The sequence below is a fragment of the Oncorhynchus mykiss genome, chromosome 5 (genome assembly GCF_013265735.2).
Source record: "Oncorhynchus mykiss isolate Arlee chromosome 5, USDA_OmykA_1.1, whole genome shotgun sequence".
In the NCBI taxonomy this organism is placed as follows: Eukaryota; Metazoa; Chordata; class Actinopteri; order Salmoniformes; family Salmonidae; genus Oncorhynchus; species Oncorhynchus mykiss.
Window position 1 is genome coordinate 49087961 of NC_048569.1, and position 20389 is coordinate 49108349.

The 20389-nt window shown below is 41.7% G+C and overlaps 1 protein-coding gene across 1 annotated transcript in view; it reads right to left on the reverse strand.

Annotated features, from left to right (window-relative positions):
• Positions 1–574: 574 nt before the first annotated feature.
• col27a1a (collagen, type XXVII, alpha 1a) overlaps positions 575–20389 on the reverse strand; it is a 282454-nt gene continuing 262639 nt past the window's right edge. The window contains exons 56-61 of the mRNA XM_036977752.1: positions 18944–18970; positions 18688–18744; positions 18421–18589; positions 18200–18309; positions 7496–7714; positions 575–1234 (exon numbers count right to left, since the gene is read on the reverse strand). Of these exons, the coding sequence (XP_036833647.1) occupies positions 1088–1234; positions 7496–7714; positions 18200–18309; positions 18421–18589; positions 18688–18744; positions 18944–18970 (729 nt within the window). The 3' untranslated portion in view covers positions 575–1087. The remainder of the gene's footprint in view (positions 1235–7495; positions 7715–18199; positions 18310–18420; positions 18590–18687; positions 18745–18943; positions 18971–20389) is intronic.

A 20389-nucleotide genomic window follows, 5' to 3' on the forward strand; every position in this document is an offset into this window, starting at 1 on the left:
ACCTAAGTGTATGTATACTTTCGACTTCAACTGTATGAACACCTCTAAAACACCTTGCTCACTCTTTTAGGTGAGGAGTATCAGCCGAAGGTAGTGACCAGGGCCCAGTTTCCCAAAAACATCTAAATAGTTCTTACGATTAACTTAGCCATAAAATGGTTTTGGGAAACTGGGCCCTGATCCCTTATCTGACTGACATTCAATACAGAGTATGCAGGCAAGCATGGTCTTGAAGTGTGTCCTAAAATGACCACCACCCGACAGTATATCAAGTCTAATTGGTGTGATATACGCATTAATAATTATTATAGGCAGAAGGTCTGAGACAATATACACTGACTGGTTGCCACTGATATCCTTTATGGCACAGAGACTGAGAGACGTGTCGGTCTCATGTTTGGGACTATGAGTAAGTGCTTTAAAAAGAAAATCAAGTCAAGCACCAAAGCACACAAAAAAAGCCTTCAGCATTATCGAAGTCTAAAATATGAAATGATCATCTAATTTTCTATTGCACTTGAAGATTATTTCTTTACATAAAATATACATGTATAAAAGTGACGGAATACGCATATATATGTACAGTATGTTTAATATTGTTCCCCATTACTTTAATTAATCTCTTGGACAGACTGTTGTTCCTTGGTATTTATTAAGTACACACTGTAATTCCAAAAGAAGGGGAATTGGCAGTATCGACTTAGTCTGGATGTCCCTTAACTTAATTGTTCATGAGAGACTGTTTGGCAAAGCCTTTTCTCCAAGAAGATATCCACAGCTTGTTTTTAGTTTAAATCATTCCTGAAGAGCAAAAAATAACAAATTGTCTTCTTTAGGAGCTATTAGTGTGAGAACTCCCCCATTCCTCCTTTGCTCTTCTCCTCATTCTCCCCCAGCATCAAAATATCTTCCCTTTATTTCTGCAGTCTGATGAGAGGGGTGATAAGGGGGTGTTGAGGGAGGGGTGCAGAGGTCCTTCTTGGACGGTGCTTGAGGAAGGGAGTGGACTGTTCCATTCACCCCAACTGCATGGAGGTTCAGAAGTGAGGGTCCCTGCACACACAGCACCACACAGACATACACAACCTTACAGGAAACACACAGGGCCAACCTCCAGGTGGTAGTGTGATCCGAGAGTGGTCTTGGGTAAGTTATAGATGTTAACCACAGGGAGCAGGTTAGGATCCTGGGTGTGGAACACAAAATGGGTGTGGTGCCAGCGTCCATCCTTCATCTGTAATAGAGAAACAAAGAAGTCAAAGTAAAAGAGTTTCAGATTTTATGATTGATATGTCATTATTCTATTACTGTTCATAGTGCAGAAAATGGAAGTTGAGAGACTGGAGTAAGAAGAAGTAGCACCTTTCTGATAGCCTCACAGATACAGACCAGGTAATGGTCAAACACACTCCCCTCCATATGCATTTGGACAGTGAAGCTAAAACATGTGCCTCTATACTCCAGTATTTTTAATTTGAATTCAAATGTTTTATATTAGGCGACAGTACAGATTGTCACCTTTTATTTGAGAGTATTTTCATACATATCTATAAGCACATTATGCATCTAGTCCTCACATGAAGAATTCACAAGAATTTGGACAAATTCAATTAACCCAGGATTCCTGAAATGTGACACCTGTGTTATGTTGACTGTAGTGATAGAGGAAGAATTTACTGACTTACTGTATGCACTTGTGAAAAGTGTAAACAACTAGTTTCCTAAAAAGACCAGATCATTGAACACCTAGTGAGAGGAAAAGGATCCTAAAAGAACATCACGCTCTGGCTAAGAAGACTTCAAGATCGCATGCTGTTTTTGATGTGACAATTTTAAATGACCGAGAGGGTAATACAGGGTTCTCTATGAGATTGGAATCCTCTGCAGTTGCTTCTGAGGATTATACCTTGGACCACTTTCCTGTATTAACACATCCCACCGACGAGAAACAGAGGACTACTGCGTCTTGCTCTACACCATCAGAGGCAAAGTGGAATCGAGTTAGAGCAAAGAGAGGAGGAACATTCCAACGTATTCTCCTTCTGCCCTTTCATCCAGACGTGCGGCTCTAACAGTTTTACGGCTCTGGGCCCTCCGACACACTCCTCTGGACCTGGTCCTGGGTTACTGAGCCGGCCATCCCCTGGATCAGCCCCCATAGCTGCTGAGCCTTCTTCACCATGCTGTGTGGATGGACCGTTTCAGGTTGTCAGTGATGAGCACGCAGAGGAACCCTCTCCACTGTGGCCCGTTGATGTGGAGGGGGCTTGCTCTCTCTGCTGTCTCCTGAAGTCCACAATCAGCTTGTTTTTGCTGTTGTTGAGGGAATGGTTATTTTCCTGGCACCACTCCGCCAGGGCCCTCACCTCCTCCCTGTAGGCTGTCTTGTCATAGATGTTAATCAGGCCTACCCTTGTTGTGTCGTCAGCAAACTTGATGATTGAGTTGGAGACGTGCGTCCTGGGTGAACAGGGTGTACAGGAGCCCTTGTGGGGCCCCCATGTTGAGGATCTGCGTGGAGGAAGTTTTTTTGCCTACCTTCCCCACCTGGGGTCGGCCAGTAAGGAAGTCCAGGACCCAGTTGCACAGGGTGGGATTCAGACCCAGGGGCTGGGCTTAGTGAAGAGCACTATGGCGATGAAGGCTGAGCTGTTGTCAATGAACAGTATTCTTACATAGGTATTTATCTTGTCCAGATTGGATAGGCAGTGTGCAGTGCGACGGTGATCGTATAATCCGTTTATCTGTTGGAGCAGAATGGAAATTGTAGTGGGTCTAGGGTGTCGGGTAAGGTGGAGGAGATATGATCCTTAACTAGCCTCTCAAAGCACTTAATGATGACAGAAGTGAGTGCTACGGAGTGATTGTAATTTAGTTCAGTTACCTTTGCTTTCTTGGGTACAGGAATAAGAAGGGACTTGAAGCATGAGGGGACAGCAGACTGGCTAGGGAGAGATTGAATATGTCCATAAACATTCCTGCCAGCTGGTCTGCGCATGCTCTGAGGACGCGGCTAGGGATGCCATCTGGGCTGGAGAATGAGAGCTCACTGTCCTCGTGAGCGCCAGTGGCCGGCATCGGTGGCTCTGTGTTTTTTTATTATTTATTTTTTATTTCACCTTTATTTAACCAGGTAGGCAAGTTGAGAACAAGTTCTCATTTACAATTGTGACCTGGCCAAGCAAAGCAGTTCGACACATACAACGACACAGAGTTACACGTGGAGTAAAACAAACATACAGTCAATAATACAGTATAAACAAGTCTAAATACGATGTGAGCAAATGAGGTGAGATAAGGGAGGTAAAGGCAAAAAAGGCCATGGTGGCAAAGTAAATACAATATAGCAAGTAAAACACTGGAATGGTAGATTTGCAATGGAAGAATGTGCAAAGTGCAAAGTAGAAATAAAAATAATGGGGTGCAAAAGAGCAAAATAAATAAATAAATAAAATACAGTAGGGAAAGAGGTAGTTGTTTGGGCTAAATTATAGGTGGGCTATGTACAGGTGCAGTAATCTGTGAGCTGCTCTGCCAGTTGGTGCTTAAAGCTAGTGAGGGAGATAAGTGTTTCCAGTTTCAGAGATTTTTGTAGTTCGTTCCAGTCATTGGCAGCAGAGGACTGGAAGGAGAGGCGGCCAAAGAAAGAATTGGTTTTGGGGGTGACTAGAGAGATATACCTGCTGGAGCGTGTGCTACAGGTGGGAGATGCTATGGTGACCAGCGAGCTGAGATAAGGGGGGACTTTACCTAGCAGGGTCTTGTAGATGACATGGAGCCAATGGGTTTGGCGACGAGTATGAAGCGAGGGCCAGCCAACGAGAGCGTACAGGTCGCAATGGTGGGTAGTATATGGGGCTTTGGTGACAAAACGGATTGCACAGTGATAGACTGCATCCAATTTGTTGAGTAGGGTATTGGAGGCTATTTTGTAAATGACATCGCCAAAGTCGAGGATTGGTAGGATGGTCAGTTTTACAAGGGTATGTTTGGCAGCATGAGTGAAGGATGCTTTGTTGCGAAATAGGAAGCCAATTCTAGATTTAACTTTGGATTGGAGATGTTTGATATGGGTCTGGAAGGAGAGTTTACAGTCTAACCAGACACCTAAGTATTTGTAGTTGTCCACATATTCTAAGTCAGAGCCGTCCAGAGTAGTGATGTTGGACAGGCGGGTAGGTGCAGGTAGCGATCGGTTGAAGAGCATGCATTTAGTTTTACTTGTATTTAAGGGCAATTGGAGGCCACGGAAGGAGAGTTGTATGGCATTTAAGAGTCGATGGCAGTTAAGATATCATTTAGGACCTTGAGCGTGGCTGAGGTGCACCCATGACCAGCTCTGAAACCAGATTGCATAGCAGAGAAGGTATGGTGAGATTCTAAATGGTCGGTAATCTGTTTGTTGACTTGGCTTTCGAAAACCTTAGAAAGGCATGGTAGGATAGATATAGGTCTGTAGCAGTTTGGGTCAAGAGTGTCACCCCCTTTGAAGAGGGGGATGACCGCAGCTGCTTTCCAATCTTTGGGAATCTCAGACGACACGAAAGAGAGGTTGAACAGGCTAGTAATAGGGGTGGCAACAATTTCGGCAGATAATTTTAGAAAGAAAGGGTCCAGATTGTCTAGCCCGGCTGATTTGTAGGGGTCCAGATTTTGCAGCTCATTCAGAACATCAGCTGAACGGATTTGGGAGAAGGAGAAATGGGGAAGGCTTGGGCGAGTTGCTGTGGGGGGTGTAGTGCTGTTGACCGGGTTTGGAGTAGCTAGGTGGAAAGCATGGCCAGCTGTAGAAAAATGCTTATTGAAATTCTCAATTATGGTGGATTTATCAGTGGTGACAGTGTTTCCTATCTTCAGTGCAGTGGGCAGCTGGGAGGAGGTGTTCTTATTCTCCATGGACTTTACAGTGTCCCAGAATCTTTTTGAGTTAGTGTTACAGGAAGCAAATTTCAGCTTGAAAAAGCTAGCCTTGGCTTTTTACACTGCCTGTGTATAATGGTTTCTAGCTTCCCTAAACAGCTGCATATCACGGGGGCTGTTCGATGCTAATGCAGAACGCCATAGGATGTTTTTGTGTTGGTTAAGGGCAGTCAGGTCTGGGGAGAACCAAGGGCTATATCTGTTCCTGGTTCTAAATTTCTTGAATGGGGCATGTTTATTTAAGATGGTTAGGAAGGCATTTAAAAAAAATATCCAGGCATCCTCTACTGACGGGATGAGATCAATATCCTTCCAGGATACCCCGGCCAGGTCGATTAGAAAGGCCTGCTCGCTGAAGTGTTTCAGGTAGCGTTTTACAGTGATGAGTGGAGGTCGTTTGACCGCTGACCCATTACGGATGCAGGCAATGAGGCAGTGATCGCTGAGATCTTGGTTGAAAACAGCAGAGGTGTATTTAGAGGGCAAGTTGGTTAGGATGATATCTATGAGGGTGCCTGTGTTTAAGGCTTTGGGGAGGTACCTGGTAGGTTCATTGATAATTTGTGTGAGGTTGAGGGCATCAAGTTTAGATTGTAGGATGGCTGGGGTGTTAAGCATGTTCCAGTTTAGGTCGCCTAGCAGCACAAGCTCTGAAGATAGATGGGGGGCAGTCAGTTCACATATGGTGTCCAGAGCACAGCTGGGGGCAGAGGGTGGTCTATAGCAGGCGGCAACGGTGAGAGACTTGTTTTTAGAGAGGTGGATTTTTAAAAGTAGAAGTTCAAATTGTTTGGGTACAGACCTGGATAGTAGGACAGAACTCTGTAGGCTATATTTGCAGTAGATTGCAACACCGCCCCCTTTGGCAGTTCTATCTTGTCTATCTTTTTGCTTGAAGCGGGCGAATAAGTTTTTTTTAGCTTGTCCGGGAGTGAGGCGTTGGTGTCCGCAACGTGGCTGGCTTTCCCTTTATAATCTGTGATTGTCTGGAGTCCCTGACACATACGTCTTGTGTCTGAGCCGTTGAATTGCGACTCCACTTTGTCCCTGTACTGTCGTTTTGTCTCTTTGATTGCCCATAGCTGGTCTGTTTGTTCACCTTGCCGTGGTTAAATGCGGTGGTTCGTGCATGCTGCCATCTATCCACGGTTTGTGGTTTGGTTAAGTTCTAATCGTCACAGTGGGAACAACATCCTCAATGCACTTCCTGATGAACTCTGTCACAGAGTCAGTGACAGTCATCAATACTTTATTGTCCAGGGACTGAACTTTAATGAATAATATACTCGGAAGAGGTGGATGATATGCACACCTCCTGAGTCTGATTAGCAGCCCAGACCTTATTCCTGTTCTCTGTCGACGTTGCAGCCCCAGGATGAATGGAATTGCCTCTGGGAATTCAAACAAAGGATCCAATTCAGGAAAGTCGAATTTCTGATCGAAATTGTGACGAGTGACCGCCGATCTAATATCCAAAAGTTATTTTCAGCTGTAGGTAATAATGCCGGAAATATTCTGAGCAAATAATGTAAGAAATAACAAAAAATAAAATACAGCAAAGTTGGCTAGGAGCTAGAAATATGGCGACATAACTAGCCAACTTTGACTCATCTGAAAATAATGTTAGCTAGCTATTAACTTAGTAACAGTAGCTAGCTTGCTTTTGGTGGAAGAATTCAACATTTTGTGTGCTGAACTGGTTAGCAGCATCACTTTGATGTCATATGGCTGGCTGGACAAATCATCCTATGCTTTCATGACATTGTCAAACTTCAGAAATACTGCTCATTGGTTCACAAAACACCATGTAAAATGGTATGACTAAGACTTCCTCATCAAATGTCTACATTATTTACAGATGTATTGTTTTAACTTTGATTAATTCGGTCTGTTTTAGACAGCAGAAGATGGAGTCCTAAAGATGGCACTGCAATGCTTTGTTATGTCACTTGATTATGAATCTATAAATTTTTTTGCTGGAATGGAATGTTCGTATACTGTATATTCATTTTCTCACCAAGTTTTTTTATTTAGTACAATTTTTACTAGCTATGCACTAACTGCAAGTTTCTCTAGATAAGAGCATCTGCTAAATGACTAAAATGTCAATGTTTTACATGCAGATCTCATATTACTATATTGATTAATTTCTTAATGTTTTTTATTTTAATATTGATGTCAAAGTATCATTCCTACAGTTATTTACTAAAAATGTAGTTACTTGTAGATGTGACTGTAAAACCTAGCAGTACTACTTATTTATAGTGTTTTGCAAAAAAAAAAAAACATTTGTCCCTCTGAAAGGAAGCGAGTGATAGATTTCAAGCAATCATTGAACAACCCCTCTTTAATTTTTTTTAACAATAAAAGCTAATTGACCATATCTGAAAATGGATATAGTGTATATAGCGTTTTGGAAAGAAACTTTTCATATGGAGGGGAGTATATTTTCCATACCCCTAATGGTTAGAATCAGGGGTAGGGTAGTGTAAATCGATCCTAGATCTGTGGTGAGAGACAACTTCTACCTCAAGCTCAGAGAGTGCACTCCACTGAGAGAAAATGGCAGCCGTACCCAACAGGAGTCCTCGATGACGTGAGGCTCCATCTCTCCTCCTGCCTCAATGATCTCCCCACTCCACGCCCTGAAATGCACAGACCCCTTTGAAGGAGGCTGGTCCTCAGAGGTCCTCCAGATAGGTACGTTCAGGCAGTGGATGGTCACATGTTGCACCGCCTTTGAGCTCAAGAGATGCAGGAAGTTCATCTGGACACGCCCAACACTAATCTCCAGCTGCATTGTCAATAAAGAGGATGAAAGTTGTTCAAAACAAATATAATATATCATAATATATAAATATACAGTTGAAGCCGGAAGTTTATATACACCTTTACCAAATACATTTCAACTCTGTTTTTCACAATTCCTGACATTTAATCCTAGTAAAAATTCCCCGTCTTAGGTCAGTTAGGATCACCACTTTATTTTAAGAATGTGAAATGGCAGAATAATAGTAGAGAGAATGATTTCTTTCAGCTTTTATTTCTTTCATCACATTCCCAGTGGGTCAGAGGTTTACATACACTCAATTAGTATTTGGTAGCATTGCCTTTAAATTGTTTAACTTCGGTCAAAGTTTTGGGTAGCCTTCCACAAGCTTCCCACAATAAGTTGGGTGAATTTTGGACCATTCCTCCTGACAGAGCTGGTGTGACTGAGTCAGGTTTGTAAAGCCTCCTTGCTCGCACACACTTTTTCAGTTTTGCCCACACATTTTCTATTTCTATTTTCTATGGGGTCAGGGCTTTGTGATGGCCACTCCAATACCTTGACTTTGACATCCTTAAGCCATTTTGCCACAACTTTGGAAGTATGCTTGGGGTCATTGTCCATTTGGAAGACCCATTTGTGACCAAGCTTTAAGACTGATGTCTTGAGATGTTGCTTCAATATTTCCACATAATTTTACTTCCTCATGATGCCATCTATTTTGTGAAGTGCACCAGTCCCTCCTGCAGCAAAGCACCCCACAACATGATACTGACACCCTCGTGCTTCACGGTTGGGATGGTGTTCTTCGGCTTGCAAGCCTCCCCCTTTTTCCTCCAAACAAAACGATGGTCATTATGTCCAAACAGTTCCATTTTTTGTTTCCACAGACCAGAGGATATTTCTCCAAAAAGTATGATCTTTGTTCCCATGTGCAGTTGCGTAGTCTGGCTTGATGGCGGTTTTGGAGCTGTGCCTTCTTCCTTGCTGAGCTGCCTTTCAGGTTATGTCGATATAGGACTCGTTTAGCTGTGGATATAGATACTTTTCTACCTGTTTCCTCCAGCACCGTCACAAGGTCCGTTGCTGTTGTTCTGGGATTGATTTGCACTTTTCGCACCAAAGTATGCTCATCTCTAGGAGACAGAACACGTCTCCTTCCTGAGCGGTATGACGGCTGTGTGGTCCCATGGTGTTTATACTTGTGTACGATTGTTTGTACAGATGCATGTGGTACCTTCAGGCATTTGGAAATTGCTCCCAAGGATGAACCAGACTTGGAGGTTACAATTTATTTTCTAAGGTCTTGGCTGATTTCTTTTGATTTTCCCATGATGTCAGGCAAAGAGGCACTAAGTTTGAAGGTAGGCCTTTAAATACATACACAGGTACAACTCCAATTGACTCAAATATCAATTAGCCTATCAGAAGCTTCTAAAGCCATGACATCTTTTCTGGAATTTTCCAAGCTGTTTAAAGGCACGGCCTTTGTGCATTTGTGTCATGCACAAAGTAGATGTCCTAACCGACTAGCCAAAACTATAGTTTGTTAACAAGACATTTGTGGAGTGGTTAAAAAACGAGTTTTAATGACTCCAACCTAAGTGTATGTACATTTCTGATTTCAACTTTATATGCCATTTGCCAGACACTTTTATCCAAAGCGACTTACATTTTACGCAAGGGTGTTTCTTATTATTATAATGTACCCTACCGTTCAAAAGTTTGGGGTCACTTAGAAATGTCCTTGTTTTTGAAAGAAATTGATCAGAAATACATTGTAGACATGGTTAATGTTGTAAATGACTATTGTAGCTGGCAACGGAAGATTTTTAATGGAATATCTACATGGGCGTACAGAGACCCATTTTCAGCAACCATCACTGATCATTGATCATTAGAAAACCGTTTGGCAATTATGTTAGCACAGCTGAAAACTGTTCTGATTAATGAAGCGATAAAACTGGCCTTCTTTAGAGTAGTTGAGTATCTGGAGCATCAGCATTTGTGGGTTCGATTACAGGCTCAAAATGGCCAGAAACAAAGAACTTTCTTCTGAAACTCATCAGTCTATTCTTGTTCTGAGAAATTAAGACTATACCATGTGAGAAATTGCTAAGAAACTGAAGATCTCGTACAATGCTGTGTACTCCTCCCTTCACAGAACAGTGCAAACTGGCTCTAACCAGAATAGAAAGAGGAGTGGGAGGCCCCGGTGCACAACTGAACAAGAGGACAAGTACATTAGAGTGTCTAGTTTGAGAAACAGACGCCTCACAAATCCTCAACTGGCAGCTTCATTAAATAGTACCCGCAAAACACCCGTCTCAACGCTAACAGTGAAGAGACGACTCTGGGATGCTGGCCTTCTAGGCAGAGTTGCAAAGAAAAAGCCATATCTCAGATTGGCCAAGAAAAAGGAAAGATTAAGATGGGCAAAAGAACACAGACACTGGACAGAGGAACTCTGCCTTGAAGGCCAGCATCCCGGAGTCGCCTCTTACCTCTTAACTAACACAACGTGCCATTGGAACACAGGATGGCGCCGACAGAGATGATGGCCTCGCTTCAGGTCCTTAGTAAACTATGCAGTTATTTGTTTTTTATGTATTATTTTATGTATTATTTATTGACTTATGTAAGAATGCTGTTCATTGACTACAGCTCAGCATTTAATACCATAGTACCCTGAGTCTCGACCCCGCCTTGTACAACTGGGTTCTGGACTTGTCGGGCCGCCCCCAGGTGGTGAAGGTAGGAGACAACACCTCCACCCTGCTGATCCTCAACACTGGGGCCCCACAATGTTGCGTTCTCAGCCCCCTCCTGTACTCCCTGTTCACCCATGACTGCGTGGCTATGCACACTTCCAACTCAATCATCAAGTTTGCAGACGACACTATAGTGGTAGGCTTGATTACCAATAGCGACGAGACGGCCTACAGGGAGGAGGTGAGGGTCCTCGGAGTGTGTGTCAGGAAAATAACCTCTCCCTCAACATCAACAAAACAAAGGAGATAATTGTGGACTTCAGGAAACAGCAGAGGGAGCATCCCCTCCCCCCATCCACACCGAAGGTACAGCAGTGGAGAGGGTGGAAAGTTTTACGTTCCTCGGCGTACACATCAAACTAAAATGGTCCACCCACACAGACTGCGTGGTGAAGAAGGCGCAACAGCGCCTCTTCAACCTCAGGAGGCTCAAGAAATTTGGCTTATCACCTAAAACACTCAAAAGCTTTTACAGATGCACAATCGAGAGCATCACTAACATAGAGAGGCTGCTATCAACATACAGACTCAAATCTCTGGCCACTTTAATAAAAACTAGTCACCTTAAATAACGCCACTTTAATAATGTTTACATATCCTACATTACTCATCGCATATATATATATATATATATATATATATATATATATATATATATATATATATATACAGTGCCTTGCGAAAGTATTCGGCCCCCTTGAACTTTGCGACCTTTTGCCACATTTCAGGCTTCAAACATAAAGATATAAAACTGTATTTTTTTGTGAAGAATCAACAACAAGTGGGACACAATCATGAAGTTGAACGACATTTATTGGATATTTCAAACTTTTTTAACAAATCAAAAACTGAAAAATTGGGCGTGCAAAATTATTCAGCCTCCTTAAGTTAATACTTTGTAGCGCCACCTTTTGCTGCGATTACAGCTGTAAGTCGCTTGGGGTATGTCTCTATCAGTTTTGCACATCGAGAGACTGACATTTTTTCCCATTCCTCCTTGCAAAACAGCTCGAGCTCAGTGAGGTTGGATGGAGAGCATTTGTGAACAGCAGTTTTCAGTTCTTTCCACAGATTCTCGATTGGATTCAGGTCTGGACTTTGACTTGGCCATTCTAACACCTGGATATGTTTATTTTTTAACCATTCCATTGTAGATTTTGCTTTATGTTTTGGATCATTGTCTTGTTGGAAGACAAATCTCCGTCCCAGTCTCAGGTCTTTTGCAGACTCCATCAGGTTTTCTTCCAGAATGGTCCTGTATTTGGCTCCATCCATCTTCCCATCAATTTTAACCATCTTCCCTGTCCCTGCTGAGGAAAAGCAGGCCCAAACCATGATGCTGCCACCACCATGTTTGACAGTGGGGATGGTGTGTTCAGCTGTGCTGCTTTTACGCCAAACATAATGTTTTGCATTGTTGCCAAAAAGTTCAATTTTGGTTTCATCTGACCAGAGCACCTTCGTCCACATGTTTGGTGTGTCTCCCAGGTGGCTTGTGGCAAACTTTAAACGACACTTTTTATTGATATCTTTAAGAAAAGGCTTTCTTCTTGCCACTCTTCCATAAAGGCCAGATTTGTGCAATATACGACTGATTGTTGTCCTATGGACAGAGTCTCCCACCTCAACTGTAGATCTCTGCAGTTCATCCAGAGTGATCATGGGCCTCTTGGCTGCATCTCTGATCAGTCTTCTCCTTGTATGAGCTGAAAGTTTAGAGGGACGGCCAGGTCTTGGTAGATTTGCAGTGGTCTGATACTCCTTCCATTTCAATATTATCGCTTGCACAGTGCTCCTTGGGATGTTTAAAGCTTGGGAAATCTTTTTGTATCCAAATCCGGCTTTAAACTTCTTCACAACATTATCTCGGACTTGCCTGGTGTGTTCCTTGTTCTTCATGATGCTCTCTGCGCTTTTGACGGACCTCTGAGACTATCACAGTGCAGGTGCATTTATACGGAGACTTGATTACACACAGGTGGATTGTTTTTATCATCATTAGTCATTTAGGTCAACATTGGATCATTCAGAGATCCTCACTGAACTTCTGGAGAGAGTTTGCTGCACTGAAAGTAAAGGGGCTGAATAATTTTGCACGCCCAATTTTTCAGTTTTTGATTTGTTAAAAAAGTTTGAAATATCCAATAAATGTCGTTCAACTTCATGATTGTGTCCCACTTGTTGTTGATTCTTCACAAAAAAATACAGTTTTATATCTTTATGTTTGAAGCCTGAAATGTGGCAAAAGGTCGCAATGTTCAAGGGGGCCGAATACTTTCGCAAGGCACTGTATATACACTGTATTCTACACTGTCTATTGCATCTTGCCTATGCCGCACGGCCACCGCTCACCCATATATTTATATGTACATATTCTTATTCATCCCTTACATTTGTGTGTATAAGGTAGTTGTTGTGAATTTGTTAAATTACATGATAGATATTACTGCATTGTCAGAAGTAGAGGCACAAGGATTTTGCTACACTCGCATTATCCTCTGCTAACCATGTGTATGTGACAAATAAAATTTGATTTGAGTGATGGTTGCTGATAATGGGCCTCTGTGCACCATTTAAAATCATCCAGCTACAATAGACATTTACAACATTAACAAAGTCTATACTGTATTTCTGATAAATTTTATGTTATTTTCATCGACAAAAAAAATAGCTTTTCTTTCAAAAACAAGGACATTTCTAAGTGACCCCAAACTTTTGAACGGTAGTGTAGGTTTAGATTTTTTTGTACATTTGATAATGTTACATTTCTGTTCAAATGTTTGCATGAACTTGCCCCACACCCCCAATATAAACAAGTGACTAAACTACAGTCTATAAGCTCACATTCACGGGGAGCAGCAATTGGTAACTATAGTGTTTCAATATGAAAAACAGCACTTGCACAATCAATCTTTTCTGTGAAAGCAGTCCATCTCTTGTGACCAACTTTCAGGAGACGTATAAAAAAGTCTTAATGAATTCACAAAGAAAGTGAAAAGCTGGTTTAAAAACATCAAGAACGCCACCATGTGTGATTATTTTGTAATACGTTTTGTTTATTTATTTTGTCATGTTTTCTTTTTCACTTATTTTAAAGCACAAATTTGGTGATTCATTATTCAAATTAGCACAAGCTAAAGCATAATGGTGTAATGCATATGTTGATACTTCAATGTTTTATTTGTACCTGTCCATAACAAATAAAGCATTATTATTATTAAATAGGTGAGAATGGGATAATGCTTATCAGTGAAGAAATATTGCAATTGTACTGGCTAAGTTAGTTGAGCATGCAATATGGTAAAACATTTGTCCCACTAACCAGGTTTCCATCCAAACTTTTTATGCGACTATATGTCATGTCGGATAAAAAAATGTAATGGCAGGCCTGATGGAAACAATTTCTCGGTAAACTTTCCCTTTTTGTTTACAAGGAGCTACTTCATAAACTTCTGTCGTATCTAACTTTGATGTTGAAGTAAAGACACCCGAGTTGCCTAACCCGTTCAGAGGATTGGTTAACTTGAGGTTTCTAGGGTCTCCACTGAGCTAGGTAAATCTGCTTTTAGTTTTAATGCACCATATTGCTGGAACAAAATTCAAAATACATTCATCTTGATGTTCTGCTGATGTTGAGGCAATTTCAAGTATTGATTGGGGACTTATTTGTGGAGGAAAGTAACTTTTTCTGGCTGATTTGTGATGTTTTATTTGTGCTTCCCATGACTGTGTTTTTGTATTTTAATGTGTATATGTTTGGGTATAATGTGTATATTTATGTTGTGTGTATATACAGGACATGTTTGTAAAAGACACCTAGATCTCAATTGATTTTCCCTGTAAAAAAACAATGTTGACCAAACAAAATACACTAGATGGGATATTTTTGTGCCTGTAAAGTTAATGATGCTTGAAATATCAGTGGACTCGCTTTAATAAACATCTTCTCGAAGTAAACTTCTAGTCCCACGATAACATGTTGTGTGGTCTTCCCACTACGACTAGTCGGGAAGGCATGCAGTTTATTAGGCTACAGATTAAATAAATTATGAACTTCACAGGGTGGTGAAAGTGCAAGGTGTTGAGCTTGATGCTCCTTTCCAATTAATATTAAGGGTCTTATTTTGGTGGAATGATCATCGATGCTGTGGGCACACCTGCTATACATTACCAGTCAAAAGTTTGGACACAGCTACTCATTCAAGGGGTTCTCTTTACTTTATTCTACATGGCAGAATAATAGTGAAGACAAACATTATGAAATAACACATGGAATCATGTTGTCCCAAATTGTTAAACAAATCAAAATATATTTTATATTTGAGATTCTTCAAAGTAGCCTTGATGACAGCTTTGCACACTCTTGGCATTCTCTCAGCCAGCTTCATGAGGTAGTCACCTGGAATGCATTTCAATTAACAGGTGTGCCTTGTTAAAAGTTAATTTGTGGAATTTCTTTCCTATATAATGCATTTGAGCCAAACAGTTGTGTTGTACGGATGGTTTACAGAAGATAGCCCTATTTGGTAAAAGACCAAGTCCATATTATGGCAAGAACAGCTCAAAAAAGCAAAGAGAAATGACAGTCCATCATTACTTCAAGACATGAAGGTCAGTCAATCTTGAAAATCTCAAGAACTTTGAAAGTGCAGTCGCAAAAACCATCTAGCGCTATGGTGAAACTAGCTCTCATGAGGACCGCCACAGGAAAGGAAGATCCAGAGTTACCTCTGGGTGTGATGTGTGGGATTGCTTTTCTGGTGACACTGTCTGATCTATTTAGAATTCAAGGCACACTTAACCAGCATGGCTACCACAGCATTCTGCAGCGTTATGCCATCCAATCTGGTTTGCACTTAGTGGGACTATCATTTGTTTTTCAACCGGACAATGACCCAACACACCTCCAGGCTGTGTAAGGGCTATTTGACCAAGAAGAAGATGCCGCATCAGTTTACCTATATTTTGATTTGTTTAATACTTTTTTGGTTACGACATGATTCCATATGTGTTTTTTCATAGTTTAAGTCTTCAATATTATTTTACAATGTAGAAAACAGTAAAAATAAAGAAAACCCTTTGAATGAGTAGGTGTCCAAACATTTGACTGGTACTGTATGACTCAACATATATTTTTTATTAAAACCATCAGTAGAGTTGAAAATGCGACGGAAACCCATTTAGCTAAGCACAACTTTAAAAAAAATCTGCAACAAGTACATTTGATGGAAACATATCTTTGTTGGGAAAATGTGCATATTTTTTTCATGCAGATTTTAGAATATTCCCTTTCCCATCTGGACAATAGGAACACCTACAGTTGAAGTCAGAAGTTTACATACACTTAGGTTGGAGTCATTAAAACAATTTTTGCAATCCCTCCACACATTTAGGACATCTACTTTGTGCATGACACAAGTCATTTTTCCAACAATTGTTCACAGACAGATTATTTCACTGTATCACAATTCCAGTGGGTCAGAAGTTTACATACACTAAGTTGGCCGTGCCTTTAAACAGCTTGGAAAATTCCAGAAAATTATGTCTTGGCTTTAGAAGCTTCTGATAGGCTAATTGACATCATTTGAGTCAATTGGAGGTGTACCTGTGGATGTATTTCAAGGCCTACCTTCAAACTCAGGTGCCTCTTTGCTTGACATCATGAGAAAATCAAAAGAAATCAGCCAAGACCTCAGAAAAAAAATTGTAGACCTCCACAAGTCTGGTTCATCCATGGGAGCAATTTCCAAATGCCTGAAAGTGCCAAGTTCATCTGTAAAAACAATAGTTCGCAAGTATAAAGACCATGGGACCACGCAGCCGTCATACCGCTCAGGAAGGAGACGTGTTCTGTCTCCTAGAGATGAGCATACTTTGGTGCGAAAAGTGCAAATCAATCCCAGAACAACAGCAAAGGACCTTATGAAGTTGCTGGAGGAAACTGGTACAAACGCTTCTATATCCACAGCTAAACGAGTCCTATATCGACATAACCTGAAAGGCCACTCAGCAAGGAAGAAGCAACTGCTACAAAACCACCTTAAAAAAAGCCAGGCTATGGTTTGCAACTGCACATGGGGACAAGGATCGTATTTTTGGGAGAAATATCCTCTGGTCTGATGAAACAAAAATATAAATGTTTGGCCATAATGACCATCGTTATGCTTGGAGGAAAAAGGGGGAGGCTTGCAAGCCGAAGAACACCATCACAACCGTGAAGCGTGGGGGTGGCAGCATCATATTGTGGGTGTGCTTTGCTGCAGGAGGGATCGGTGCACATCAAAATAGATGACATCATGAAGCTGGAAAATATGTGGCTATTTAGAAGCAACATCTCAAGACATCAGTTAAAGCTTGGGTCTTCCAAATGGACAATGACCTCAAGCATACTTCCAAAGTTGTGGCAAATTGGCTGAAGGACAACAAAGTCAAGGCATTGGAGTGGCCATCACAAAGCCCAGACCTCAATCCCATATAGAATTTGTGGGCAAAACTGAAAAAGCGTGTGCGAGCAAGGAGGCCTGCAAACCTGACTCAGTTACACCAGCTCTGTCAGGAGGAATGGGCCAAAATTCACCCAACTTATTGTGGGAAGCTTGTGGAAGGCTACCCAAAACTTTGACCGAAATTAAACAATTTAAAGGCAATGCTACCAAATACTAATTGAGTGTATGTAAACTTCTGACCCACTGGGAATGTGATGAAATAAATAATACCTGAAATAAATCACTCTACTATTATTCTGACATTTCACATTATTTAAATAAAGTGGTTATCCTAAATGACCTAAGACAGGGAATTTTTACTGGAATTAAATGTCAGGAATTGTGAAAAACTGAATTTAAATGTAGTTGGCTAAGGTGTATGTAAACTTCCGACTGTACGTGACAATGCTGTTCGTTGATCAGCGTATAACACTATTGTGTACTCAAAGCTCATCACTAAGCTAAGGACACTGGGACTAAACACCTCCCTCTGCAACTGGATGTTGGACTTTGAGGCTTCCCCCAGGTGATAACGGTAGGCAACAACACATCAGCCACGCTTATCCTCCACATGGGGGCCCCTCAGCAGGGGTGTGTGATTAGTCCCCTTCTGTACTCCCTGTTCACCCACGACTGCGTGGCCAAACATGACTCCAACATCATCATCAAGTTTGCTGATGACACAACAGTGGCCTGATCACCAACAACGATGAGACAGCCGAATGGGAGGAAGTCAGAGACCTGGCAGTGTGGTGCCAGGACAACAACCTCTCCCTCAACGTGAGAAAGACAAAGGAGCTTATCGTGGACTACAGGAAAAGGAGGACCGAGCATGCTCACATTCACATCGACACCTGTCGTGGAGCGGGTCGAGAGCTTCAAGTTCCTTGGTGTCCACATCTCTAACACACGATCATGGTCCAAACACACCAAGACAGTCATGAAGAGAGCACGACAACGCCTATTCCCCCTCAGGAGACTTTGGCATGGGTCCTCAGATCCTCAAACATTTCTACAGCTGCACCATCGAGAGCATGGTTGCATCACCGCTTGGTATGGCAACTGCTCGGCATCTGACCGCATTTCATGGTAAGGTTGTATTCGGGGCATTTGACAAATAACATTTGATTTGAAACTCTTTTGCCAATTGAATGGAAACCTAGCTACTATTCATGAAATACTGTGGTATCATATATTCAGTGTGACTGGTTGTAGTATGACTGGTGATGTATGACCGGTGATGTCTGCAGTACCTTGGACACCGTTACGGGTTTTAGGCAGGTCTGCCCTCCACCTGTGAAGTTACAGGTGACCTCTATTGTATCTGAGGAGTAGCCCAGGTTTGGGTCAATCCAATAAGTGCCTAGGGAGAGAAAATAGTCAGTTACTAAACACACTCTTTCCCATTCTTCTTCTCCCTCTTGTGTGCACATACAGTACATGCATGCAAGCACACACACATCTGTCCTCTCACCATCGCTCATTTTCTGTTCACAGCTGTGGAGGTCCCTGCAAATGCGGGCGGGGTTATCGCTGGTGCCCAGTGGATTTTTCAGGCTCTGGATCAGGTTACTAAGGTAGTGGAGGGTCTTAATGATCTCTGTAACATGGTCTAGCATAGGCAGGTCCATAAGTAGCCAATTCTGCACAGAGATAGATAGAGAAATTCATTTGTAGACATGAATGGATGACTATACATGAGAATAAATGGATATGTTCACAGTTTATTGAGGGTACTGACCTCAGTCCTAAGTGGGGTGTTTATAGACTCAAACATCTGAAGGGAACCGTCCTGTTTCTGAATAAGAAAACGGCACAGACAACATAATGTAACATTACACTTTCATAGGACGTACTGTATAGGAACACAACGTGTTTGGTACTGTAGTGATGGCCATAGTCAATAGTCACATAGTTGATGATGGCCATAGTCACAGTAGCTAATGTTTTGGTGAAAGGTCTAGTGTACTTAGTGTATTGAAGAGACAATAACTTACAAATGACAGAGGGACACCAGGAGGACCCTAGAGAAAATGGAACAACCAGTCAGGAGAAATAACGCTACAGATCACCTAAAGTAACACAGATGAAGTATGCTCCATCATAGTTCGATTGCAGGAACTATCAAGAAATTTGCCCTTATAAAGGACTAATCTTGCAATGTAGTCCTTGATGAGGCCCATCTGAATTATTCGGTTGGAAGTTGGGTTCGCGATGCTACTTTCCAACATGCTAAAAGCAGTGAGTTTTGACAATGCACTGTGAACTAAGCTGTTTTTATGAAAAACTGGAGCCCTTCAAAATTGAATTTGAGAGAAAATTAGGGTAACACGTTACATAACCATCAACAGTCAAAATATTGTTAGACTCCAGGTGAGAGTAATTGGATGCGTGGTGGGACCAGAAAAAAAGATGAAGAATCATTCCCGGTGCACCTGCCTTGATCGCCTCAAATAGCCGACCACTCAGCCTGTCACCAACCCTTAGTAAAATTTGGAAAAAATGGTGTTTGACCAGATACCATGCTATTTTACAGTAAACACATTGACAACAGACTTTACACTTGTAGGGAAGGACATTACACAAGTGAAAAATGATTGGCTGAGAGAAATTGAGGATAAAAAGATTGTAGGGGCTGTTTTGTTAGACTTCAGTGCGGCTTTTGACATCTCCAAAGTCATCATAGTCTGTTGCTGGAAAAACATATGTGTTATGGCTTTATAACCCCTGCTATATTGTGGATAAAGAGTTACCTGTCTAACAGAACACAGAAGGTGTTCTTTAATGGAAACCTCTCAAACAAAATCCAGGTAGAATCAGGAATTCCCCAGGGCAGCTGTCTATGCCACTTTTTTCAAATTGTATTAATGACATGCCACTGGCTTTAAATAATGACTAAACTGCTTGGAGTAATCATGGATTGTAAACTGTCACGGTCAAAACATATTGATGCAACAGAAGCTAGGATGGGGAGAAGTCTGTCTATAATAAAGTGCTGCTCTGCATTCTTAACAGCACTATCAGCAAGGCAGGTACTACAGGCCCTAGTTTCGTCGCACCTGGACAACTGTTCAGTCATTTGGTCACGTGTCACAATGAGTGACTTAGGAAAATTGCAATTGGCTCAGAACAGGCTCAAAGTAGAGGAGAGCTTGACTTCATCACTACTTGTATTTGTGAGAAGTATTGACATGTTGAATGCACCGAGCTGTCTGTTTGAACTACTGGCACACAGCTTGGAAACCCATGTATACCCCACAAGACATGCCACCAGAGGTCTCTTCACAGCCCCTAAGTACTTAACAAACTATGGGAGGCGCACAGTACTACATAGAGCCATGACTACATGGAACTCTATTCCACATATTGTAACTCATGCAAGCAGTAAAATTAGATTTAAAAAACATAAAAATATACCTTATGGAACAGCGGGAACTATGAAG